The sequence below is a fragment of the Mus caroli genome, chromosome 6 (genome assembly GCF_900094665.2).
Source record: "Mus caroli chromosome 6, CAROLI_EIJ_v1.1, whole genome shotgun sequence".
Classification (NCBI taxonomy): domain Eukaryota; kingdom Metazoa; phylum Chordata; class Mammalia; order Rodentia; family Muridae; genus Mus; species Mus caroli.
This window is the reverse complement of record NC_034575.1, coordinates 32785601-32813038: the sequence shown is the minus strand read 5'-3', so window position 1 is coordinate 32813038 and position 27438 is coordinate 32785601. Positions and strand designations below refer to the sequence as shown.

General features: G+C 45.7%; 1 protein-coding gene across 3 annotated transcripts in view; it reads left to right on the top strand.

Annotated features, from left to right (window-relative positions):
* Kiaa1549 (KIAA1549 ortholog) overlaps window positions 1–27438 on the top strand; it is a 131085-nt gene that overhangs the window by 58718 nt on the left and 44929 nt on the right. For all 3 annotated transcript variants that reach the window (XM_021164744.2, XM_029478528.1, XM_029478527.1), the window contains exons 3-10: window positions 1611–1699; window positions 2659–2836; window positions 9027–9154; window positions 11612–11795; window positions 14259–14318; window positions 15398–15546; window positions 18889–19066; window positions 25020–25204. In XM_021164744.2, coding sequence (XP_021020403.1) covers window positions 1611–1699; window positions 2659–2836; window positions 9027–9154; window positions 11612–11795; window positions 14259–14318; window positions 15398–15546; window positions 18889–19066; window positions 25020–25204 — 1151 coding nt within the window. The remainder of the gene's footprint in view (window positions 1–1610; window positions 1700–2658; window positions 2837–9026; window positions 9155–11611; window positions 11796–14258; window positions 14319–15397; window positions 15547–18888; window positions 19067–25019; window positions 25205–27438) is intronic.

Genomic DNA, 27438 nt, shown 5'->3' with positions numbered 1-27438 from the left:
GTTCCGAATTTCCAGCCTTACGTCCTCATGTTACAGGTTTGCCATTTCCTGTCTTCCTCAGATGAACCACAGAAGTTGGTAGTTATGGTGGTGGTCAGTGGGGGCCATTAAGTAGTGATCAGCTCTCCTGAGTAGTCCTGTAGCTGCACGGAGCCACTGGTAGGCTGCTCCTTCTGCCTCCACTCAGGTCTTCTGATGTTGGTGTTCTCTACACCTCACCTTCCTCACGGTTAGCTCCTCCTGCCTTCCCTCCTCCCTCCCACAAGACCTTCCCACTCATTTTATTTTTCTGTTTCTCTGTTCATCAGTCATGGCGTAGGCTGTCTAGTCAGAACCTGGTAAACCATGCTGCGCCGGCTGTTGGTGGGATCAGCCAAGGTAGCCAGACTGGGCCATGAGTTTGTAATGATGCCATGGACTGAAGAGGTGACAAGAAGTGACACTTACTGGGGAAACAAACAGCTTAAGCACTTGTTTTTTTATATAATGAATGGAGAATGGGGAGTGATTCTGTCTTACGTTTCAATAATTAAAACAGGATGATGAAACATTGAATAGTGGGACTAGAGAGATGGTTCAGTGGTTAAGAGAGTATGCTGCTCTTGCAGAAGATGGGAGTTCAAGTCCCAGCACCCACATTGGGTGCCTCACAGCTGCCTGTAACTCTAGCTCCACGGGATCTGACTGACTTCTTTTGTTCTCCACAATCACCTGCACGTATATGTAATCTACAGACACATGTATGTATCTATATACATAAATAAAATCTAAAAAGGGAAAGCACTGAAATAAAAAGGGAAGTGTATTAATTACTGGGGAACACATATACTCACTGGCACAGGTTCATATTTTTAAATTTATTTTTAAAGATAATTTTAAGTGTGTGTGTGTAAATATAGGTGTTTGTGGAGGTCAGGAGAGGGTGTATATCCTCTGTATTTGCAGGTTGTGAGCTACCTGACGTGGGTGCTGGGAATTCAGCCTGGGTTGTCAGTCACCACAGAGTCAGCTCTCTAGCCCCAGTACAGATTTTTAAATTCGGCTTTTAAATAAATAAAAAAAAATGAATAGAAAGAACTAGATCTGGAGGTGAGAAATATTTCATATCCTGTATAAAATGTTATTACTTGGACATGATGAAGAGTTTTTCCTTCCACCTGTAGTGGTTAGCATTCCCAACAGCTGCTTTGAACCTCGGTGCAGCTGCCCTCCTTCTGTGGAGGGAGATATCACCAGTTCATTCAATAGCATCTCAAAGACTTTGAAAATATGACTTCTGAGAGCTTTTAAAGCCTCATCCTTTGCCGTCGGATGCATAGCTGGAGACATTCTGTTATTTGTTGAGAAGAGAGTGGGAACTAGAAGCTCCTGCCCTGCTGCATGGGCCACAGTTGCTCCCTGGTCTTACTGTCTTTCTCAGTGTAATACCCACGTTTCCATTTTCTGTGATACTTCACAGCACTTAGATCTTTCTACTCAGTCCTTGGTATGCGCCTTATTTTTCAAAACAAGTTCTAGCATGCTTCATCTCAGCCATGGCTTCCTGAAGTGGCACCTTCATGCTTCATACTAGCACTAAAATGCATCTGGTGGTTGGATTTTGTTTGTAGTGCTGGCCAGACGAGCTGTGCAGGAGTACATCATTACATCAATTAAAGAAGTGCTGAGAATCCACTTCAACCGTGCGGTGGAGCTAAAGGTGAGACCCTGAGCCTGGGAGTCTGATGTCTGGCATGCTTTCTGGCTCTCATGGGGTGTGGTAAAAGCCCTGGCCTCTGCTCTTGGATTTTTCTCTCTCACTCTCCTCCTGGTAAACTATTTTTCCTTGGTATCTCCATTCACATGTCATTTTACCCTGTGTGGTGGGGCTGTGTTTGTAGAATTGGAATGGTCTGTCAGACCAGAGGCAGCATAGTTTGGGGAAACCTTAACTGTTTTGCTATCCTTGACTTACTTTAATAAGTGACTGGGGCTTATACTAGATTCCAGGGTAAGGATGCTTGTGTCTTTCTGTGCTTTCAATACAACTGAGATGGATTCCTGTACTGTTTATGCTATGCCCACTGACGGTATCCCCTTCCAGATGAGCTCAGAAAGCTGTGCTCTAACTAGTCCTGCCCCATGACTAACCAGAGGCTGAGCCATACTGGCCATGGGGCATGTTAAAAGCCTGGCACGAGCTAATAAGATATGTGGTGAATGTAAACTGCATGCCAGATCTCAAAAAATGCACCAGATACAGCAGTATCTCACTAATAATTTTTTGTAGTGACTACACATTAGAATGATGTTTTCTGTATTAAGTGAAATTAAAATTAGCTCTCCCTGTTTCTCTACCTTTAATGTGGCTGCCATATACTTGGAAATTGTTTAAGTGGCTGTCATCAGGTTATTTTAAACAGTGTGTCTTATTGAAACAACTGGCTTAAACATGACAGAAATCTTCAGTTTTCCATAATTCACTATTCAACCCATAGTATGGTCTGTCCTTTCTGGCTGCTTCTATGGTCCTGTTTCTGTGAAAAGGAATACGTCAAATGAAATCTTGATTTTGTTCGAAGCATTTCTCCTTCCATTTGAGCGACTGATTATTTTTTTCTATCCAACACGGTTTTCTCTAAGGTTGAATTGTCTTTCTAAAACTTTTTATTTCTCTAGGTTTATGAACTGTTCACAGACTTCACATTTCTGGTAACGTCTGGTCCTTTTGTTTACACGGCGATATCAGTCATCAACGTCCTGATCAATAGCAAACTTGTGCGTGGCCAAACGCCTTTAATCCTGTCTGTGAAGCCATCTTTCCTCGTGCCAGATCCCAGGTTTCAAGTTCAAACAGGTGAGACGAATGAGTATAGAGGTTTGGATTTGTATGTAGAATTTTATTTATTTTTTAACATGTGTGTGTGTGTGTGTGTGTGTATTTTAAGTTGGGGATGATGTACCAGTGAGATAGATGGCTCAGCAGGTGAAGGTGCCAAGCTTGAGACCTGGGTTTGACCCTGGGAACCCACATGGTAGAAAGGAGAGAACCTTTAGGTTGTCCTTTTGCTTCTGTGTGCTTGTGTACACATGCTTGTACACACACATACAGTCAATGTAAGAACTGAGGATTGTGCACACATGTAGTGCATAGACACGCAGGCGAAACACCCATCCATACACATAAAGATAAATACAATCTCAAAAAAAAAATTAAAAGTGAGTATTGTTCTTTTTTTATTCATTTATTTGTTGAGACAGTCTTGCTGTGGTCCTGGTCTGGACCTGAGCTTCTAGTTTTCAGCAAAGCATCTGACTTGGCCTTCTGAATAGCTAAGGCTTCTTTGTCCACAGGCCGCTTGCTGCAGCTGGGCCTGTTACTAACGACAGTAACAACATCTTTATGATTATAGAAAAAAGTCAAGTGTACACACAGGCACTCAGTATCGTTTAATGAGCCTCCATGTGTCATTATATGTTCTCAACAGTCTTTTAGTTCCTTCTGTGTGTGTGTTTTCACGTGTGTGTGTGTGCAGTATGTGCACATGTGTGTGGAGGCCAGAGTACAGCCTTAGGGTTAGTCCTTGGGTGCTGTCCCCCTTGTTTTTTGAGACAGGCTATCTCACTGACCGGGAGCTCATCAGCTAGGCTAGGCTGTCTGCCTGTCTCAGACTCCCTGGCACTGTGATGACAAACAAGCACCCCTGGCCTTTTAAATGTGGATTTTGGGTATGCACCCCAGGTCCTCATACTTAAGGCAAGGCACCTTACTGATCAAACTATCTCCCCTTCCTAATAATCTTTAATTCTTAGAGTTTTCTACCTTCTCTCCCATCTACTTCTCTTTACTTTATAATAAATCTTAAAGACCATATATATATGTTCACTCCCGTGGTTCAGCCTGTACTTCTACAAGAAAAGGATTATTAAACACAGATGCACATCTGTCCATATGCTCACACTCCCTAAAGTTAGCCATGACTGCTTAATATCTTATTTAACCTTTATTATGGACATTTTCAATCATGAGCAAAAGTAGAATACATAACATCAAATTCACATGTTTATTAATAAGTTTAAAAGTTAATCAAGATTTTTACCAGTTTTCAGCAAAATTGGTAAAACCTTTTTGAAGATGCAGGAATGTTTTAGTGTAACGCTGGATGTCACGTCATTTTACCTATTTGTACTTCATAACTCATCTGTAATGAACATTAAAATTTTGAGATGTTTATGAGTTGCATCTTTTGATGTGTAGATTTTCAATTGGACTTGAACTCCCGGTCACAAGTGATTTTTCTGGCTCCACCTTCTAATTTGCTGAGCCCATAGGCATGCCAATCACCTTCATGTTGGCTCTGCCTCCTAATTCTCTGAGCCCACAGGCATGCCAATCACTATGTTGTATGTGTTCATATGGTTGGCTTCCTACATTCTACGACACGAAACTTTGAAATACTATGACTCATCTGTGGCTCAGAAAGCAACCAGGCAGCCTCGAACTGTAACCTGAAGAAGTAGTTGAGTAGCCCCGTCTCAGGAACTTGGTCCATTGAGCAAGCATACAGGTCTTTGTGGCCTTGGAAACTCCTTGTTGGCCTACACTAAGCAGCTTCATTCCCAGAGATGCCCTCAAAATAAATGAACTTTGCAGCCTCTTCCCATCAGAGCTCTCTGTCTACCTCAGACCCTGACAGTCACTCTGCGTTATTGTCAGGAGTACTGTGGTACACCCATCATGACCCACTGGGGTAGCCTTGTCCCCAAACAACCTATGGAGACTGACATGTATCCCACAGTTGGTGCAGTCTATGGACTTTGCAGCCTAGGCCATTACGACACTTGGAGACCCAGCCTGTGATGATTATAGGTGACATTTTGCAGCATAACGTTTCCAGCTGGTACCATAGGACACATGGCAGGAGAAAGCCATCCTATTAAATTGGTAGAAGTGGTACTGGAGAGATGGCTCAGCAGTCAGGAGCACATGAATCTGACTCCCAGCTCCTCTATGCTGTGACTCACATTTGCTGTAAGCAGCTCTGAGGTGTCCATTGCCCTCTTCTGGCTTCCACGGGCACCTGCATCCCTCGTGTGCGCCCTCATGATTAAAAATAAAGCCTCATGATTAAAATACAATAGGCAATGAACCCAGTAGGCATACAAATATTAATATTGGGAGACAGGGGGATGAAGGAACAAGACACCATGATACCGCAAAGGGAACACAGTAACGCTTAACGACAGACCCTAAAGAAAAAAGATATTGATGGATTATTTGGAAAAGAAGTTGAAGAACAAAATTTTTAAAGAAAAAAATGTCCATACTGTCAAGTAATCTGTAGGTTCATGGCAATTCCTATGAAAATACTAGTGGCAGTTTCCCACAGGTATGAGGGAACAGGGAGGGCTTTTGAAACTTGTATGGAATCCAAAGAAAAGCAAAACCCCCAAAGAGAACAAATGTAATAGCCTGAGTGAAAAAGAATGCTGGAGGCATTATAATACCCGATCGTAAAATATATTACAAAGTGATAGCAACCAAACCGCCATGGCGTTGCAGAAGAGCGGACATGGAGACCAGAGCAGAACAGAAAGTGCAGAAATAGACTCACTGATTTTTGACAGAAGGAACAAGAACATATATTGATGAAAACAGAGTCTCTCTCTTCAGTAAACCACACAAGGAAAACTGGATGTCTTTATAGAAGAGGGAAAAACCAAGCCCTCTCTCAACATACTTTAAAAAGAAAAAAGAGCTCTCAAAAATAAGAGACCAAAATGTGAGATTTTTAACCTATAAAGCTTGTTGGAGCCACTGAAGAAGTGCTTTTAGGATATTTGTTTGGGTAAAGTTGGGTTTTTCTTTTATTTTTTGTTTTTTTGGATAGGACCATGAAAGTCTATGTACCCAGAGCAGAAATTGAGCAATGGGTCACATTAAGTGTTTTTGTATTGTGTCAGCAGCTATGAACAGAGTGAGGAGACAGCCTACAGAATGAAAGCGTATCTTCAAGGCATTCACTTCCAGAATATGCAGGGGGCTCAGACAAGTGAGCAGCAAACCCCTTAAGTTATCCAGTTTTAAAAGCAGGCAGGCTGAGGAGGCGGCTTTGTAAAGGGCTTGTTGTGCAAGCCTGAAGACTGGAGTTTGCTCCTCTGTGTGAAGCTGAGTGGGAAGCTCTACAAGCCCAGCACTGGGGACACCGATACAAGAGGGTCCCTGGGGCTTGCTAACCAGCCAGTCTAGCTGGGTCACCAACGTCCAGATTCAGTGAGATACCATGTCTCCAAAATAAGGTGTAAAACAATTGAAGAAGCCTCCTGACGCCAACTTCTGGCGTCCATATGCATGTGTAGACCCCTCCCTTGCACTCCTTCCCGCACACAATGGGCAAATTGCCAGAATAAACATTTTTTTGAGGCAGGATATACAAATGGCCAGTAAAGATATGAAAAAAATGCCCAGCGCCACGAATCAGAGAGATAAATGAAAACTAGCTATCCTCTTGCTTAACATCTTATTCAAAAGAGGATATTAGCCAGTCAGTGCTGATGAGGATGCAGGGAAAGGTGATTTCATACATGTTGTATTTTGTTTGTTTAGATCTTGTGTGTGTGTGTGTGTGTGTGTGTGCATGCCTGTGCATGCGTACTTTATTAGTAATTGTACATATAACCGTCAGCCTTTCTACCTATGTCCCAGTTCCTGAATAATGACTCGGAGGCTTATTATTTATTAATAAATGCCTAGGCCTTAAGCTAGGCTTGTTCCCACTAGCTTCTACCTTATCATGCCATTTGTACTAAGTTTTGCCATGTGGCAGGTTACCTCTCAGTTTCATACATCCAGCTTCCTCCATGTCTGAGTGGTGAGTCCTTCTGTGCCTCACTCTATCCCAGAGTTCCTCTCTCTCTGCTGGATGTCCCGCCTTCAGCTCTACCCCTTGCTATAGACCATCCGCTGTTTATTTTGGCCAATCAGAAGGCAAGGAAGGACAGAGACAGATCTTGACATAGTACAAATAAACTCTATCCTTCCATCTCCCCCTTGTAGCATGCACATGAAGATTAGAGGACAATGTGTGGCATTTAGTTCTCTTCTTCCACCACATAGTTTCTGCCTTAGTTTGGGTTGTACTGCTGTGAACAGGCAACACGACCAAGGCATCTCTTATATGGATAACATTTAACTGGGGCTGGCTTACAGGTTCAGAGGTTCAGTCCATTATCATCATGGTGGGAGCATGGCTGCATCCAGGCAGGCATGGTGCAGGAGGAGCTGAGAGTTCTACATCTTCCTCTGAAGGCTGCTAGCAGATACTGGCTTCCAGGCAGCTAGGATGAGGGTCTTATAGCCCACACTCACAGGGACACACCTACTCCAGCAAAGCCACACCTTCTAACAGTGCCACTCCCTGGGCCGAGCATATACAAATCGTCCCAGTTTCCCAGGATCAAACTCATATCATCAGGGATAAATGGCAAGTGCTTTTACCCACGGATCCTTCTTGCTGGCTCTGACTTGTTTCTATTTTTTAAAAAAATATGTATTTATCTGTGTGTTCGTGCATGCGCTTACAGTGAGTTTAAATGCACCACAAAAGCCAGAGGGCATTAGATTGTCTGGATCTGGAGTTATAGGAGGTTGTGAGTCACCTGATACGGGTTTTAGGAGCCAAACCCAAGTCCTCTGCAAGAGCAATAAGGCTTTCTGTTAACCACTAGGCTCTTTCTCCAGCCTCTGCTTGTTTGTTTGTTTTTGAAGACCAGGTCTTGTTATGTAGTTCACCCTGGTCTCACTTTCATCCCCTGATCATATAATATTGATTATACAGATATTATAGACAGCTAAAAGTTTACTATATGGCCCAGGAGTCACGTTGCTGCATGTAAGCACACCAAAGTTAGTATGTTGAAGAGATAGCACTTGTGTCCTTTTGTAGCTGTATTCACAATAGCAAGATAGGCAGCCACCCTCTGTGTTCATTGACAGATGGATAGATGAAGAATTGTTGCACACGCACATAAATGAACATTAGCCACAAAGAACAACACCCCTCTGTTTGCACGCATGGAACTGCAGGACGTTGTGCTAACTATACTATCAGAAGTGGAAAGCCAAGTGCCACGTGTTCTCACTTCACTTGTGGAACGGGATCGGAAAGTGGAGGGTATTAGAGTGTTGTCCAGACGGAATCTCGGGAGGAAAGGCTGAGGGGGGAGGGCGAAACCTCGCAGCCTGTAGCTGGATAGGAGGAGTTACTTGGTGTCTTGTGACTTAGTAGGATAAATGTGGTTGACAGCTAATAGCTATACATTTAATTTTTAAAAAACCTTCATTTTTATCTTAAGTGTGCCAGTGTTCTGCCTGCATCTGCCTGTGCACCACGTGTGTGCAGTGCCCTCAGGGACCAGAAGAGGATGTTGTGAGCTCCCATGTGGATTCTGGGAACTGAACCTGGGTTCTCTGGAAGAACAACCAATCACCACTGAGCCATCTCTCCAGCCCCCAGCTCTGTATTTCAGAATAGCCAGTAGGGCTGGTTTTGAATATTCTGGACACAAATAATAAATTTCTGAGCAACAGATACTTCATTGTGTGCATGGGTTAAAATGTTACACTCTAGCCATAAATATGCAAAAGAGAGAAAACAGACTCCTGTCACTCATCATCATTACTGTGTTAACTAGGAGCCAAAAGTATGTCTTACAAGGCTGTCTGTCAAAACACTGGGGTGAAGAAGATGGCTCCGCTGGGATTCCGTTCCCAGCACCTGCATGGTCGCTCACAACCATCTGTAAGTTCAGTTCCAGAGGATCCGATGCCTCTCCTGGCACCGTGCACCCATGAAGTACAGACATACATGCAAGCAAAACATCCATACACATAAAATATAAATAAGCAAATATTAAGAAATAAGAGCCCACGGTGCTTGATCTCAGGCAGTGGGCGAGCTGGTTTGTTTCAGTTCTGTCCCCTCCTTCATTCCTAGTCTAAGCGGAACCTTGCTCATGGGACTCTTAATTGCTGTCTTTCTTTTTAGTACTGCAGTTCGTGCCTCCGAGTGTCGATACTGGCTTCTGCAACTTCACTCAGAGCATTGAGAAAGGCCTGGTGACAGCTCTTTTTGAAGTGAGGAAACACCAGGGAACATATAACCTCACAGTGCAGGTGAGACCCCCTCCCATTGCGCGTGCACACACACACACACACACACACACACCCGCAGGGCAGAGAGAACTGTCTTCTACAGAAGTCCATTTGAGATGCACTCTCCATGCTGGGCATACTGTCACACAGCATACATCCTGACACTTGGGAGGCCGAGGCAGGCGGACCTCTGTGAGTTCAAGGCCAGCCTGGTCTACAGAGTGAGTTTCAGGACAGTAAGGGCTACATAGTGAGATCCTGTCCCCAGGGGGAAAAAGAAAAAGATGTGTCCTCCAATGGAGAGAAGCCATGTGGGCCAGGGCTGACCTTTGGCAAGGTGTGGGGTCTACAGCGTGACTTCAGAGTGACGGCAAATCAGGACAACTCACCCTAGTCAGAGAGAGCTAAAGCGAGATGGTCATATGCAGGCAAGTCAAGAATGCTCCACATAGGAGTGGCATTAGCTGCACAGTCAGTGAGGCAGTGCCTGAGCACACTTTGCTTTTCCAGCAGGTCAGATAGCCTAAATCTCAAAGGCTTGGTGCTGGGTCGTTTGAGGTGACGGGGCGTTTGGATTTATTTGGAATATGTTGCGTAGACTTTACTCGTCGGGTTTCTCTAACCTGAAAATAGGAAATGATCCAAAACCTAGAACCGTCTGGGCATTGGTATGATGCTCTGAAGTTTTGGACTTTGGTGCACTTTGGTCTGCATGCCAGGGACGCTCTCCCTGCGTCCGCGGGGCTCTTTGGGCTGCAGCATCTCCGTCTGAACGTAGAGGATTCTGTTGATCGGCAGACTGGCTTCACGCGCATTCTGTTCAAAGTGCTGGTGTTTTATGACCCCTCCCGCTCTCTGCTCCCTTTCTGACATGACTGTTAACTCTAGACTTTGTGCTCCTTCATTTTCCTCATGCAGGAAGGATCTTTCCGTTCTCCGTTAGAGATTTTGGAAAGTCTGTCCTCCGAGTCACTAATTTTGCCTTCAGCCATGTCCATTCATACTGAAGTCTCTGAGTAGTCATTTTCCCCGTGGCTCTTTGTTCCTTTTTCATTATAACCTTTGCCAAGACGTGAGAGAGTGACCTTCAGGGTCTCTCGGGATATTAAGTAGGATTTTAAAAGGTTTTCTTCTCTTTCTTCTATGTTGTTCTTACACATGTCTGTCTTCTTGGAAGTATTGTTCTGTATGCCAATCTTTGTGCTTGGCTTTTGTGCTGTTTTTCTGTGTCTTCAGGCCCAGGGTTAGTAGGTGGTTGATTGGTGGTGAGGATGGAGAACGGAGTTAATTTTAGATGCTGGCCTGGCTGTTCCCTTAGGCTGTGGAGGTTGCTTCTGTGTCAGCCCCGTCTCCTGATGGGAGAATTCTTGAGAGCTTGGGAGCTGGGTAGCATGTCCCACAGTACACCAAAGTGCAGGGTTCTGTCTACAGTTCTGTAGTTGTGTAGCCTGTGGTTAAAGACCTAGGCAGACTGGCTCTACCCTGGGGATGGATCCCTGCTGAGCGTTTTCCACGGCTCAGACTCCTCTCCTTTCCTCTTTGGTCCTCTTCTGTGTCTCCTATGCCCTGGTGTGCACTGGAGTTTATTGAGTCCTGCCTTCCTTGTGGTTAGTCTTAACCCACAAGAGAGAGGCCTTTGGTCTCCTCTGGGAAGGGCTTTCCTTAGATGGCAGTTCCTTGGGCTGTTCTAGGTGATGGTCCTGCTGGTGACTGTGGTGGCCTGGATGTGGAGCTAGCAAGAAGAGGAAGGCTCAGTTCACTCTTGGTGTGAAGCCTCTTAATTAGCTGTACTGAGTCCTGCTCTATAACCTACATCTGGTATCAAATCCTCTCCTGTGTGTGTGTGTGTGTGTGTGTGTGTGTGTGTGTGTGTGTGTGCGCGCGTGCGCTCTCCAGGCCCTCGAATGTGAATGAGGCTATTTTAGCCTGTGTGTGTGTTTAGGGTCTTGGTTCTCTCTGTTCTGGTTTATTTCAGCACAGTTCAGTCCTTTTCTTCATCTACTAGAATTTGACAGACCTCTGGTTTTCCTCCATTCTCCGTGCTGTGGGGATTTATTGCCCTTTGTTCGGCTTACTGCTATTTCTGTGGGATTTGGGGTTGGGGGGAGGGGCGGGACACTAAATGCTCACATTCAACTTCGTCACTTAATGTAAAAAACATTTCCAGCGAACAGAGTGTTTCAAGTCTCACAGAAAGGGATCAAGGTTAGAAAATCAGCTCCCTTTCCTTTTAAAATTTTACCTCCTTTTGAGTCAGGCTTGGAGACACACATCTGTAACCCCTGCATTCTGAGGCAAGAAGGTCTAGGCCTGGGTAGTGTAGAGAGACATCATCTTTAAAAACCAAAACAAGATAAAATATTCCTTCGCTTTACCCCCTTTGAAGAACACTGATCAGAGACCTCATGATCGGTGTCACAGTCAGGCCTTCAGCTCCATATGCTATTCTAGAAGCTCCTTCTGCCTTCCTTCTTTCAGATTGTGAATGTCACCATTGCTTCTTCGAGGGTGGCTCCCCGGAGGGGCCCAGTGAATATTATCTTTGCTGTTAAAGGCTCGCAAGGTTTTCTGAATGGGTCGGAGGTGAGCGATCTGCTGAGGAACCTGACGGTGGTGGAGTTCAGCTTCTACCTGGGGTACCCGGTGCTACAGATCGCAGAGCGTGAGTACTTATGGATCCTTCGAGGCCCTGGGGAAGGGACTGCCAGCATTTTTGCTGGTGGATGTCTACTTTAAAATATTGTTAACTTTAAGTAGAGACTCGATTCTTCTAGAGTGCTTTTGGGTTCACAGGGACTGGGTGCAGAGGATCCTTCTTATGCTCACTCATGCATGGGAAGTCCCTTCCGTAACGTCCCATTGACCACAGCCAGTGGACATATACCGACATGGTGGCCCCTCCAGGGTCTTAGGTTTATGATCAGGCTCAGGCCCTGTGCTACACTCCTTGCAGTTTAATGAGTGTTTCGTGCAACGTACCTGCTTTCATATGTTAAACACAGTAGGCTTACTGGGACTTTTCCCCTCTGGACATATTTGACTGAACTCCGGAATAAAGTCAGGACGCCTCAAGCCCAGCCAGGGTGGACTCCAGAGCCCTTCTCTGCCCCTGTGCCTCCCTTTCCTGTTTGCTTTTGAGAATAAAGGGACACACTATGTAAACAGTGCCCTGGCTCTAGAGAATCTGAAACTCCAGGGGAGCAGCTCTGTTTTCAGGGAGAAGCTGGCGAGGATATTTAACTGCAGAAAGGCAGTGGAGGTGGGTTTTGGAGAGGTGGAGCCAGGGAATGGAACTTCCTGGGTCCTCACTTGGTGGTGCTTATACAATGATGCATTTCCTCAAACCTATGAGACTGGAGGCCAAAAGAGTAGACTTTATTGTGTATTAAGTTAAAAAAATAAGCTGGGTGTGTGGCGCACGCCTTTGATCCCAGCACTTGGGAGGCAGAGGTAGGCGGATTTCTGAGTTCAAGACCAGCCTGTTCTACAAAGTGAGTTCCAGGACAGCCAGGGCTACACAGAGAAACCCTGTCTCAAAATAAACAAATAAATAAATAAGATTAAAAAGAAAAAAGTAATAAATGAAAACAGAACCTTACTTCCTGGTTGAAGCAGTCAGATTTCCAGGCAGTTGGGGAGAAGTGGGGGATGCTTACTTCAGAAAGTAGTACATTCCAAAGTCAGGGGAAGGCAAATTAATAAAATCCTTTTTGAAAACAGACTAGCCAATTCTTTTTTTTTTTTTTTTTTTTTTTTAGACACTAGCTATATCACTCGATGTCCTGGAACTCACTCTGTAGAGCAGGCGGGCCTAGAACTCAGAGATCTACCTGCCTCTGCCTTCCAAATGCTGGGATTAAAGGCGTGCGCCACCACTGCCCGGCTTAACTCATGATTCCTAATGTTTCTCAATATATTACTAATTAAATTAAGAAGAACAAACTATAGAACTGGAGAGTAGTGGGCTACAGAGATAGCTTAGTGATTAGAACCCATACATAGAGTTCTCGCAGAGGACCCAAGTTCAGTTCCCAGCAGTCACACCTGTGGTTGCTTCTCCAGGGGCTCTGATACCCTCTTCTGGTCTCTCAGAGCACCTTACGCTCACGTGTGCACAAACCTACATAAATACTCTCTCTCTCTCTCTCTCTCTCTCTCTCTCTCTCCCTCACACACACACACACACACACACACACACACACACGATTAAAAATAAACCATAAAACATGCTGTCTTAGTCAGGGTTTCTATTCCTGCACAAACATCATGACCAAGAAGCAGTTGGGGAGGAAAGGGTTTATTCAACTTACACTTCCATACTGCTGTTCATCACCAAAGGAAGTCAGGACTGGAACTCAAGCAGGTCAGGAAGCAGGAGCTGATGCAGAGGCCATGGAGGGATGTTCTTCACTGGCTTGCCTTGTCTGACTTGCTCAGCCTGCTGTCTTATAGAACCCAAGACTACCAGCCCAGAGATGGTCCCACCCACAAGGGGCCTTTCCCCCTTGATCACCAGTTGAGCAAATGCCTTACAGCTGGATCTCCTGGAGGCATTTCCCCAACTGAAGCTCCTTTCTCTGTGATAACTCCAGCTGTGTCAAGTTGACACCCAAAACCAGCTAGTATACATGCATATAGAAAAGTAGATAGGAGTGAAGTTATTTATATGCAACAATTTTGATTTTGAACAATATATGTACATACAGCTAAAACAATAGAAGTCTGAGCAGGAGTACACAGAGACAGCTCCCAGCAAGCCAAAACCTGCTTCCCTTTACGCTGAGGCATTGCTGAGAAAGCCCTTAGCTCTGAAGAACACAGCTTGCAAATCCTTTGCTACACAACATAAAACAGCACACACAGGAGACGTTGCAGTGACCTTGTTGATACAGCGGTCAGTGATGAGGCTGGGGAAACGCCTTTCTCATCCTTCCTTCTCCTATGGACAAGATGCTCAGAAACTGGTGCCTGCCAACCTTCACACTTGCCGTATTTTGTCATCTCCTAGTGCTGTCGCGTAGGAAGGATAATGTGTTATGATTTAAGAATGCTTAACTTACCTTCCTGGCCAGTGAAAACATGTTTCTTACAGATTTTTCTCCCTCTCTGACTCTCCTTTTTATAGCCTTCCAATACCCGCAGCTCAATTTATCTCAGTTACTGAAGTCCTCTTGGGTCAGAACAGGTATGTTCAACTTACGTAACGTTTGGAGAACTAGACAACATGGAGTCTGTGAGGGCATATGGGGGTTGACATGACCCTCCTGTTTCCCAAATTTGGGACAAGATGTACTTTAAATTTTTGGCAGAGAATGAACGAAAATCGGGTTTGATTTGGGCCATGGGAGTGTGTCCTGCTGGGTTATGGCACAGAAAGAGTTTCTTTTAAAATTCATACATCAACTCCAGGGCAGAATCTACCCGAACCCGCAGTCACCTGACCTGAGACAGGGTGGTGCACAAAAGCAAGGGTATTTTTCTTCTGAAAGTGTTGTCTAGATGAATAAAGTAGTTTGGGGACCCGGGTTAGTCATTTAGACAGAGTTGATACGGCCATAGATGAGCCTTAGATAGACCGAGGTCATAACATTTCAGTGCAAGGCTCTCTGACCTGGCTCTGGAACTCTAAGAGACAGTGACACAGTCCCAAGTCCCAGTGTGCAAGCAGCCAGTGGCCAATCATAAGGAAAGAATGTGTTTAAGTAGTGATTGACACCGTTTGTGGGGCTCAGCTCTTGCCAGGTGCGTTGGGCTCTGAAGCCCTGTGTGGGAGACCTCTTTGCACATTGCATAGTGACCTTAGAGGGCTGAACTGACTTGCCCAGAGATGGACCTCAGACAGAATTGAAACCAGTTTGGCTGCAAGTGCTGTTGCCCCCATCAGCTAAAGGATAAGCTGACTTATCAGTTCAGATATGCTTGTCTGATAGAGACAGCAAGAAGAAAGCAGATCGCCTCTGTACAAGGGAGACTATAAATCCCTGCCCAAAACCAAGATAAGACCTCAGACTATCCCAGGCTGACAGGATACTTGTCTGATCTTAGGGAATGCTCTGTATTTAGCTCTCCCACAGCGCTGAGTTCCTGGGCCCACTTGTCTTCAGTTTGCCATGGACTGGGGCCACTCTGGGGGACCTTTACCTGTCTAGGGATTAGTGTCTCGTGGTCCTTTTCTATGGATGTTTGCACATGCGCACACATCCCGAGGCCATCCCTGTCTGTGCTGACTTACCCTGAGTGCTTTGTGCTTCTTGCTGAACACAGTCCTCCTGGGCGTAGTGGAAAAACAGCTCCATAATGAAGTGTTTCCAGCCGAGATGGAGCGCAAACTGGCCCAGCTGCTCAGCGAGGTGCCCACCCGAAGACGCATGTGGCGGAGAGCCACTGTCGCTGCTGGGAACAGCGTGGTACAGGTACTACTTACTGAAGGAAGGAGGGTTGGGAGCAGAGGAGAAGCCCACTGGAAAAAGGCTGTTTTCGTGCAAGCGGGAAAATCCTGGTGTAAAATGACGGTACTACTGAATGAATGTGGCAGCCTTGCAAGACAACTCAGAGTCCAGACAGAAACCTTGGCTATTGGTGGGCCTAGCCCTGGACTACAAGGAGCATAGTAGAGAACTTACCACTGGGTTCCTATATCATCATAAGGCGATGGTTTTGAAGAGCAAATTTTTAACTCACCAACAGTTGATCTTGTTGTATGGCACTGGTGGCATCTTAGAGAGGAGTCACTGATCGGGGACAGTCCTCAGCAGATAGAGAAGGGCATTTTCTGCCCTCTGTTCTGGCATCTTGCCCTCCCCACCTCCTGCCAGCCTAGTTGTCTTTTGTTACCCCTAAATTGTCTTCACTATGGGGACTGGGCAGATAGGCCACAGAGGCAGATTTGTTTGAATTGGAAAATGACCTATTTAAAAAACACACATACTCACAGAACATTAGAGGCGGGGCTGTTATTTAATCCTGTCTCTGTGTGAATGGTGTGAATTTTCTTTCTTTACCGCTTACAGACTTGGAAGATCACAGGAAAACGGGGTTCACCGAACATTTCTGAAACACAAAACTGGGGTGAAACTCAGCAGTGAAGTTGGTGGTGGGCAGGGGAGGGAGTGCTGGTGTTGAGAACAAGATAATGGAAGTGACGTGGGCAGGCCAAGGTACCGGTTTTGCCTAGAAAGAGCATCTGTGTTCCCCAGCATTCTCACCGAATTTGTCCCTCTCAGTCTTGCTTGCTGTTCCCCATTCAGAAACATGGCCTCTTAGGTTCCCAAGATAGCTCCCTTGCAAGATACACTCATACTAGGGAAGTTTACAAAGTACTAAGGTTTTGAATATTTGTTTATAATTATGTATATGTGTGCAGACGTGTGGACGTGAATGAAGGCTCCTGTTGGGTGCTTCTGAAGCTGGAGTTAGGGTTGGCTGTGAGCTACCCAACGAGGGTTCTGAGACTTGAACTTGAGTCTTCCAGAGCAGCGCATGCTCTTAACCACTGAGCCATATTTCCAGGCCAAAATATTAAGTAAGATTTAAAACATTATAAACAGAAAAAGAAAGGAAAAAGCACTAATAAATGTAATCATTAAAAAAGAAAAAACATACTGCAAATAAACATTAAAATGAATTATGAAGGTCTCACCTTGTTCGGTAGCCAAAGCCTCATCCAGTTCAAGGGCTGAGTTTGCGTATGAAGCAGCTACAGAGGTCAGGTATTAAACTGGATACCCGAGCTCCTAAAGGTAAAAATATCACATCTGTGGGAGTCAACCGCGCCTTCCTTCACAGACCAAGGCCACCTGACACATGGCCTAGAGGCTCCTCTCTGTGTCTGCTCTCCCTTAACATGACCAAGGTACCTGAACCTTATTTGTGGCCATGAACACTGAACCAGGGCTCCTGAGATGGCACTTGCTGCCAAGTCTGATGATCTGAGTTCAGTTCTCAGGCGTCACGTGGTGCTCCCACCTGCCCGAGGAGGGCCAGCCTGGTCTACACAGACAGCTCCAGGCCTGCCTAGGACCTGCCTGAGGAGGGCCAGCCTGGTCTACACAGACAGCTCCAGGCCTGCCTAGGGTGCACAGTGACACCTTGTTTTCCCCTACTCTAAAAATTAATAAAAAAAAAAAAAGAAAATACTGAGCCAACATAACTGTTTAGGAATTAGGGAATGGGTATAAACAAATCGTTATATATTAGAATATTCTCCAGCCATTAAAAAATTTTGCTCCTATAGCTGGAGAGATGGCTCAGTGGTTAAGAGCACTGGCTGCTCTTCTAGAGGTCCTGAGTTCAATTCCCAGCAACCATGTGGTGGCTCACAACCATCTGTAATGGGATCCGATGCCCTCTTCTGTCATGCAGGTGTGCATGAAGAACACTCGCACATAAAATACATAAATAGTGAAAAAGGAGGAAGGAAAAGAGATGGGCTCTGGTGAAAGGTGCTGAAGAGAGAGACAGGAGCAAGAAGAACAATTCTGATAGTAACAGAGAATCCACAGGAAATGCACTCAGATCTTTAGAGAGGTTTTCTTTAATTGATTGAAAGAGATTTTCATTTTATTCTCTACAGTCTTGTATACATGCTTTTCAAAGTTTCTCCACTGGGCCATACAATTTGTATAAGGTGCATATATTTATAGTCACCCCAGTGGTTGACTGGGGGATACCTTGTATATTGTGGTTCCTGATATAAAAATGATTAGTCACCATCCAGGAAGAATGCTGGGATTAGATTTTCTGATGGCTCCTTCCAGACAGGATAGCTTGCAGAGTCTTTATTCAAAGTAGCCACTACTGAGAATGAGATTTCTATAAGACGTTGTAGCTTCTAAATCCCACGGACTTTTTAATATAAAAGTTAGAAGTAAAGACAGATACGATCTACTCAAGTTTTCAGTGGTCCTTGCATACCATTTCTTTCTATAGCTAATACAAGATAACCAGTGTGGTGAAATGAGGAGGGAGAAGCAGGTGGCCTGGGAGTTGGGGTGGGGAGGGGGTGGTTAAGGAGCTGACCTCAGAAGAGCAAGCAGAGGCCAACAAGTAAGTCCTCCCAGGACTGAGTGTCCTTGAAGTGCCAGAGGTTGGACCCTCCAAGTGTGTTCCTTTGCTAGTGTGTTCCTCTCCTGTATCAAATATACAGGGTTCAGGTTAGAGATAGGTTAGCTCTGGTTGGCTTGTAGAAGCATAAATTCACAAGGCGCTTGGCATGCCCAGAGATGCTTTCAGCTATCACTTTGGGTGCCAAGGGGAGAGGACAGTGGGTACTGGTATGTGATGGACGGAGCCTGGTGATGAGGCTAACCTTTCTGCAGTGACACCCATGTCAAAGAGCAAAGAATTCACCATTCTACATATCAGTAGAGCTAATGAGACGTTTGCGTAGACTCAGGAAGAGATCAGGTAGAACCACTCCCACCTAGGAGAACAGTATACTGTCATAACATGGTGGGTTTGCCGATTACAATTTCAGACTGCCCGGTAGTGCTCTGTGCATGCTTTTGGTCCCGTTATCTCTAAGAAAACATTAAATTAAAGCACGGTTGCTATTCTACACAGAGCGGCTTTCATTTGAACATTCTCCACCAGCAGAGGACAGTGGGGATCCTGCGACTCCAGATGTGGTAGTGAGCTTTTTAAGAGAGCCAGGATAAATCCCAAGTCACGCACTAGGGGGACCCACTATGTGTCCTGAGAAGGGGCATCTGGCATTGTGAGCTTCCATGATGCTGATGGACTCTGTGCTCTCGAAGGTGGTGAATGTGTCCAGGCTGGAGGGAGATGACAACCCGGTGCAGCTCATCTACTTTGTGGAGAATCAAGATGGAGAGAGACTCAGTGCAGTCAAGTCTTCAGATCTGATCAACAAGGTAGACCTCCAGAGGGCAGCCATCATCCTGGGGTACCGGATTCAAGGCGTCATTGCCCAGCGTAAGTCTGAAGCCACTTGTGTTCTGATAGTGAACTCTGAGCTACAGCATCTGACCCGGGTTGGTTGTTGATGTTTATTTGCTGAGACTTTCCTGTGTTTTTCTTAAGTTTATTTATTATTACTCTGTGTGCATGTGTATGTGTGCGTACATGTGTGCTTGTGCATGTGTGTGCATGTGTGCACATGTGTGTACATATGTGTGTTTGCGCATGTGCGCATGTGTGTACATGTGTGTGTGCATGTGTGTGTACATGTGTGTGCATGTGTGTGTACATGTGTGTGTGCATGTGCGTGTGCATGTGCGTGTGCATATGTGTGTGCATGTGTGTGTGCATGTGTGTGTGCATGTGTGTAGATCAGAGGACAACTTTGTAGAGTCAGTTTTTCCCTTTCATCTTTATGGGGTTCTGGGGTTCCAGCTCCAGCCTTCAGGCTTGTGTGACAAGTTCTTCGCTTGCTGAGACCCTCTTTATTTTTATTTCCGTCTGTGTGACTGTGGCCTGGCTGTCTTTTTCCTACCTCACACCTCATATTCATGGAGTTGCTAGTGAGTCACAGAACCTTATATCAACATGAACATCCTTTTCCCTACCCCGTACTAGTTTTCATTTAAAAATCCATCATAGGCAAAATAATGTACCTATTCTGTTTGTATTCCAAAACCTTCCACGTCCCGCCCTGCATGTTGGTGGGGACGGTGAGTCAGTCAGGAAGCTGAGAGCTGCCCTCTAGGCTGACTGGCTTCCTTGGGGTCTGGCAACACAAAGGAGCCCCTTGATCCTTACTCTCTTTTCAGTCCTGTTTCTCCATCACCTCGCCTCACACCGCTCTACAGTTAGAAAGACATGTTTGATATTTTCTATTATTACTGGAAGGCACTTGGCCCTCTGGCAGTGACTGCTCTCAGTACCTCTTGTTCAACTTCCAGATTTTGGGTATACATTTGAAATGAAGAAAAAGGGAGCAGCATGGAGAATCATAACTCTCTAAATAAGATTTTACAAGCTGACTGCCTCTTTAGTGTGTGTGTTTCCCCTCCATGACCCAGAGTGGTCGGTCCTTCACAGTGTATGGGAAAACCTGCTCCCCACGGCACAGTCACAGACACAGGCAGATGCCCTGACATCAGAGAATCTTGAAGAACTTTACTGAGGACAGGGAGGAGGCAATGTGATGTATGTTTGTTTCCTTCCTTCATCAGTATGTTTATTAAAGACATAGACTTAGGGAGCTATGCTTAAATGTCATTGTGGGTGCGTGCTAATAAAATGTACCACACAAAGATGCAACCAGAAATGACTACTAAGACATTCTCATTCCACACTCGATCTTACAGTTAACACTCATAAGAAAGTGGAGTTGGCATGATTGACATTGCCATCAGCACTCACAGAGCCCGGACATGACTGTCAGGAGGGCATGCTGTGACCACAGACTTGCTTTTGTGCTTCTCACGTAGCTTTGTATTTCAGTTATGAAGGTCAGTTACGACAGCCTAGCTTGGCTGTAACAGGTACAACTTTTATGTCCCCTCAGTCACAGCTTTCTGGACTAAATCATTGGAGATGGGGGAGGAGAACCTATGGCCAGCCCCTTTGTATCAGGCTCCCCGTGCGGCTCGCAGTCTTCATACACTGTCTACTTTCTTCCATGAAGCGGAATCATGGGGATGGAGAGATGGCTCTGAGGCTTGGAACACTGGCTGCTCTTGCAGAGGACCTGGGTTCAGTTCACAGCACCCACATGGTGGCTCATGACCACCATAATTCTAGATCCAGGGGTATCTGACACCCTCTTCTGGTTTCTGCGGCTACCAGACCCACACGGTTCCCATTTGTACATCTAGGCAAATAATCATATATGTAAAATAAGAGTAAATACATAAGATAAACAAAGTGACTCTAGCAGAGCCGTGTGGATGAGATAGTTCCATGTAGAGGCGATCCCACCCTAGGTGTCTTCTGCGTGAGTCCTTCAGGTCCCAGCTCTGGAACACTGCTGCCCTGTTAGGCCAGCTTTCAGCTGTTGTGCCCGATCTCCAAGCTATAATCCACGATGCAGCTCCAAACTCTTTCCTTTTTAAGATCTTACTTTTATTTTTTTAGTTTATGTGTATTGGTATTTTACCTATCAGATATCTGTGTTCCACCTATGTGTAGTGCCCAGAGGTCAGAAGAGGGCATTAGGTCCACTGAGACTGGACTTATAGTGGGTTGTGAGCCACCATGTAGGTGCTGGAAATCAAACCCGAGTCCTCTGGAAGAGCAATTCTTAAGAGAATGATACCTTTGAAATTGCCCTTTAGTGGAAAAGGCCTTTGGCTAAGGGGGTCCTTGTCCATGGGGCTAACCTGTGTGAGGGCTGCTGTGTGCACTTTTCTCATCTGACGGACAGTGGTGGAAGAGATGAAGTGGTAGCCATTAGTAGGCTCCTTGGTGTACTTGAGGGATCACTGTAGAGTGGGCTATGTTTCAAGTCAATGGCGAGGGAATAGGAAAAGCACTTCCTGGCGGTGCATCCAGAGCCTGAGGCAGATGGAAGAGCTGCCTCCCTCCGTGCTGTCCACAAAGGCTGATTTTAAAAGGATATAAGCACCATCTTCTTGGGGCAGGTAGGGAGTTAGGGGGTAATAGGGTGCAGATTATCATATGCTAGCCTATCAGCTAGCAAGTCAGCGGTTTCTCAGGTGCTTGTCACAGCCTAAAAAGTTACACTATCCACCAGTGCTGGCTTCTCATCAGATAATGGGAAAGCCACAAGCAGCTTCTAACTGGCCCCAGAGCTAAATATGAACCAAAGGTAGAAAGATAGGGTGAGATACTTTCTCTGCTCCAAAGGGCAGAGCAGGCAGTTAGAACTCTGAAATGTGGTGAGGCGTTTCTAAAACACACATCCAGACATGAACCACACATGCTGTGAGACGCCCCCCCCCCCAAAAAAAAAAGTTCAGCTGCCTACTGTGTGAACCTGCACAGGTGGCTCCAGGTTTGCAGGCACAGTAGGGCTTCTGCAACTTAGCCCTCACAGTAAATTCTGCACAGCACATGGAAATATCATCAACCCTCAGAGAAAGTCACGCAGAGCAGAGCCCCAGGGCAGTCGTGTCTCTCTGGCCTGCCTCTCTTCCCTTCTCAGCGTGTTCTTACTTTTCCTTCCGTTAAAAGCTGACTTCATTCTTTCTCTTGCCTCCCTGTCCTTCCTCCCATGGGCAGTGGCCAGACTTGAGTTACCTGAGCTGAGGGCTGCTCAAGGCCACATGGGCAAATATCCTGGGATTTCAGGGTTGGTAGATGAAGGCCTCATTTCCTATCAGGGCCAATGCAGGGGCCCTGAGGACCACCTCCCTCTCTCTGCCCCTCTCTCTGGTTTTCCTAGATGAGAGCTGAGAAGACTATCACTTCTCTCAGCTCTCGTCAGGGGATCTGTCACCATGTCTGTTTATTCTTGGGCAAAATGAGTCATTAATGTAAGTTCCATCCAGGCCACATTTTAAAACACAGCCCGGTTCCCTCCCTGTTAAACATAAACTTCTCTAAGACTCTTTTAGTTGGGATTGGAGAGATGGCTCAGTGATTAAGAGCACTGGCTGCTCTTCCAGAGGACCTGAGTTGGATTCACAGCACACATGTGGCAGCTCACAACCCCCTGTAACTCCAGTTCCAGAGGATAGGACACCCTCTTCGGGCTTCTGTTGTACAGTGCACACATGTAGTTTACAGATATGTGCAGGCAAAAGTCCCTGCACATGTGTGTGTGTGTGTGTGTGTGTTTGTGTGTGTGTATGTGAGAATATATGTGTGTGTATGTGCGCGCAAGTGTATGTGTGAATATATATGTGTATGTGTGTACATGTACCTGTGTGTGCGTGCGCGTATGCACGCATGCGTGTGTGTGAGTTTGTGTGTGTGTGTGTGTATACATATACATAAGGATCAGCAAGGAACACAGAGGACACAGGGCAGAGAACCAGCTAGTGGAGAAAATAGATGGATGGGAACAAAAGTGTCCACGCAGGGTCATCTGAGCTATGACAGATGAGAGGCAGCAGTGTGTGGGCACACCTGTGAGTGCAGACAGGTGAGTCCAAAGGAGTAAACTTCACTGTAATATGACTTAATAATTATGCTTGTTACCTTTGTTTGTTTGTTTGTTTTTGTTTTGTTTTTTTTTGAGACAGGGTTTCTCTGTATAGTCCTGGCTGTCCTGGAACTCACTCTGTAGACCAGGCTGGCCTTGAACTCAGAAATCCGCCTGCCTCTGCCTCCCGAGTGCTGGGATTAAAGGCGTGCACCACCACCACCCAGCTGCCTGTTACCTTTAATAAAGCAGTTTCCATTAAGACCCATGTTCCAAGGGTTCAAAAGAGGTCATGGATAGGGAAGATGACACCCTAACAGCACATGTTTAGACTTCAGTTTTCCCAACAGACATTCCCTTTTAGTTAAACTCACGAGTCCTCTTTATCATTTAAAAAATGTGTTAAAATACATGTATTAGAGGGGAGGGAAGGGAGCAATTATATAATTACAATCTCAAAATCAAAGGAAAAACTTCATATGTAGCGTTATTGACCTTTTCAAAACTGTCTTGACACATATGAACAGGTGGCAGTGGCAGTCCTTAGTGTTTGCAGCCACCTCTGTTCTCCATGTCCAGAGCTTGCCATTGTCCTAGACAGAAGCCCTGCCCCCTTGGGTACTACCCCCTCATTTGCCCCCAGGTCCTGGCAGCCACTGTTTTTCTTCCTGTCTTAAATTCAACTGTTCTAGGTGCCTGGTATGACGTTTATCCTTGTGTGTCTGGCTTCTTTCAAGTGTCACGTTTCCAAAGTTCATTCTAGTTGTGGCTGTTTTGAGATTCCGTTTGTCTTCTTCTTTCTTCTGTATTTATGTGTAAGGCAGGCAGTCTACTCTGCCACTCTCCACCCAGTTTCTTTGAGACAGGGTCTCTCACTGAGCCTGGAGCTACGCTAGTGGCCGTCAAGCCCCAGCCATCCTGTCTCTGCCCAACATGGTGCGGGCATTACAGGTGAAATGTGACTGTTCCCCTCTTTGACATGGGTGCTAGGGATTTAAATTCAGGTCCTTCAGTTTATACAGCCAGTATCCTTACCTGGTGAGCCATCTTCATAGTACCCCGCTTCCTATTTAAAAGCTGAGTAGTACTCTACTGTGTGGATATACCACATTCTGTTTATCCATTCACCTGCTGATGGGCTTGGGCTTTTCCACCATGGCTATTGTGATCTGAGCAAGTACGAACAATAGCATCTCTCTCGCAATTTCAGATGCTGAGGTGGACATGATCAGCTGCCTTTGTTCTGGTGCTGTGGCTCATTGGCTGTTACCTCTGGTATAGAGTTCCAACAGCAGATATCATTATTTGGGGATTTAGCTCGTGGTAGTTTTTCCTCCCACCCCTAGAACCAGTGCACCTTGAGGGGTTTTGTCTGCTTGTTCGGCAGCATACCATGCCCTTAGAATGGTGTCTGGCACCATCAGTAAACATTTGTAAGTGTGTAGAGAGAGGGAGGAGGGAAGAGCCTCCTTCCCAGACCACCAGGTTCTAGCTCATGGACTTTCCAGAAACCTGCGAGGTGATTCCTCCCTCTTTGGGTATGATGTTCACAGCTGGGTCTTGAGGGCATAGCTTCTCTGCTCACATTTGAAGAGAACCACTTTGAGTGAGGTCGTACAGACCACTTTATGAGATGTTATGGAGTGGGAATTTTAAACCAGGAGACTGGAATCAGCCAAGCTTTTGCCCTCAGACACACATGTGTCAGTGTGATTCCCTGGTATGTTCCTTGCGGGGCATTCAAATGTGCCTGGTTGCTTTCCTGTCTTGAGCTGTATGGCGAGCCCCTGAGTCTCTGGAGGAGGTTACATTCTGTCCTGCACGTGAGTGAAGATCGTGTTGCTGAGAGACTTTCTCCCATCTGCTCATCTGCAGCTGTGGACAGGGTGAAGAGGCCATCCCCGGAGTCACAGAGCAGCAACCTCTGGGTCGTGGTTGGCGTGGTCATTCCCGTGCTGGTGGTCACCGTAATTGTTGTCATCCTCTACTGGAAGTTGTGCCGCACGGACAAGCTAGACTTCCAGCCAGACACGGTGGCCAACATACAGCAGCGGCAGAAGGTAAGCTCCCACCCGTGTCCATAAGAACGTCCTTACGGGGCAGATACAAGACCAGGCTCGGATGCTGAAAGACAGGGGAGGACCATTGAAAGAACTCTCTGGTCTATCGACAGCATCCTCTGTCCTCACGTGTGTTTACTGTAGCTTTAGTTCTCTGTGTTAGTAAAACATCCCAGGAACAAGACCTGTAAAAGCTCTTTATAGAGTGAGCTTGGGGACCAGTCAGCTTATTGTTGAGAGCTCAGCGGAAGAGCACGTCATTCTGTGGATGAGTTGTCATCTGTTCACGCTGGCTGTTTTCAGAGAGCACTGCTGTGCAGGTTCCCTCAGATCTTCTCCTCAGGCACAGATGTGTGTGTGTGTGTGTGTGCGCGCGCGCGTGTACACCTGCGTGCATACCTGAAGGTAGACGTGGTGGCGAGCCACCCAGTGTGAGTGCTGGGAACCAACTCTGGTCCTCTGAACGATCAGGAAGTAACCACGGAGCCATCTCTCTCTAGTCCCCATTTAGTTATTAAAATTTGGTCATTCATGTTTTAAACATTTAAACATCAGGATTATGAATGGACCCCAATCTTCCAGCGTACTCCAGTTCTTCACAGTTCTAGGGAGCCGTTGTCTACCGAAGCACTCTGAATGCTTTTCTTAAAACGGACAACGCTGCTCGTGTGTCACCTGAGTTCCAGATTTGATTTTCTTTAGATAAGATCAAAGAAATCTCAGTCCCAAATCCTCCAGGTTTTTTCTCAGTGTCTGTCCATGTTTCCCATGCCGCTTGCTGGACTTCCTATTTGTTTGTTTGTTTGTTTTGTTTCGTGCTCCCCACTTTTCATCTGTCTCTCCAAAGCATTATGTTTTGTAGAACAGTGATTCTTTTACTTAGGAGTGTTTTGTCATGTGAGGTTCCATATTGAAGAAATTGACTTGGGGTCAGCATCTCTCAGGTTACCTGGTGTGAGCAGAAACCTTGCCTGCATTCCAGAGTACCAGTCTCTAGCTGTAGACGCTGTTCAGCATGCTTGCCGGCCAGCCTGTTTAGTCCGCTCTACTGTATTGTTAGCATGCGCCTACTGTGCAGCTCTTTCCTACTTGGAAGGTTTGCTCTATTCTGAAAGTGATAAGATCAAGCAAATGACAGAAGAGCAAGAAATGAAAGATTGCCATGGTAACCTTCTGATTTTATTCAGATGGTCTTTCAAAGAAAATCTCTCTTAACCAGGCACAGAGGTGCATGCTTGCAATCCCAGCACTTGGGAGGTAAAAGCAGGAAGATCAGGCTCAAAGCCAGCAGGGACCATATAGTGAGATGCTGTTTCCAAAAACAAAACAAAACAAAACAAAACAAAACAAAACAAAACAAAACAAAACAAAACAAAACAAAACGGGCTGTGGAGATTGCTCAGTGATTAAGAACTTGCCATGCAAGTGCAAGGATCAGAGTTCAGATCCCCCGGTGCCTACATAAGAACTGGGGAATCCTGGCTAATCCCAGAGCACCTGTGGTCAAAACAGGCTCTCTGGGACAAGATGGCCAGTTAGACTACAGGAATCTGAATCTTCAATCTCTGGGCTCAGGGGGAACCAGCCCACATCAACTCACATACACGTGAGCATGTATCCACCATCCACCACACACATAACCCACCAAAATGGAAAAAGAAAACAAATGCCATAAATATTACAAACCACAGCCTACGAAGTGAAAAAGTAGTAAAGAGTATTTTGTTCCCTTATGAATTAATCCTATGCAAAATCTTAATTATTTTACAAGCTTGTGGCTATCAAACATATGAGCAGTATTTTGCACACAGACTCTCTTTCCCGTTTCTTATTTCCACAGTCTGCTAGCGTCTAGAGTTGGTATTGTTACAGTAACAATTGATGTGAGGAAGGTGCAGCCTGTCTTGGTGCTCAGTGATTCACAGCATGAAATCGGGTCAACGATAGGGAGGGAATTGTTTTGTTCAGGAGAAAGAGGACTGAACAGGATACAGGGGACTGAACCCTGTGTGCTTAGGCCTTTTCTGTGCTCTGTTTCTGGGATACATACGCCTTGTGGCAGCCTTGCCCATCATAAACTATCAGAGGTCAGCATCTCCTGAAGTGAAGACAGGCTATCCCCCAAGCTCTCTCCTCTTACTTCTGGGATAGTTCCATGTGGCAGATGTTGCTATAAATCAACTGGATGGTTCCAAATAGAACTTGTAGCCTGTGGAGCTGCTCTTCTTCTTCTC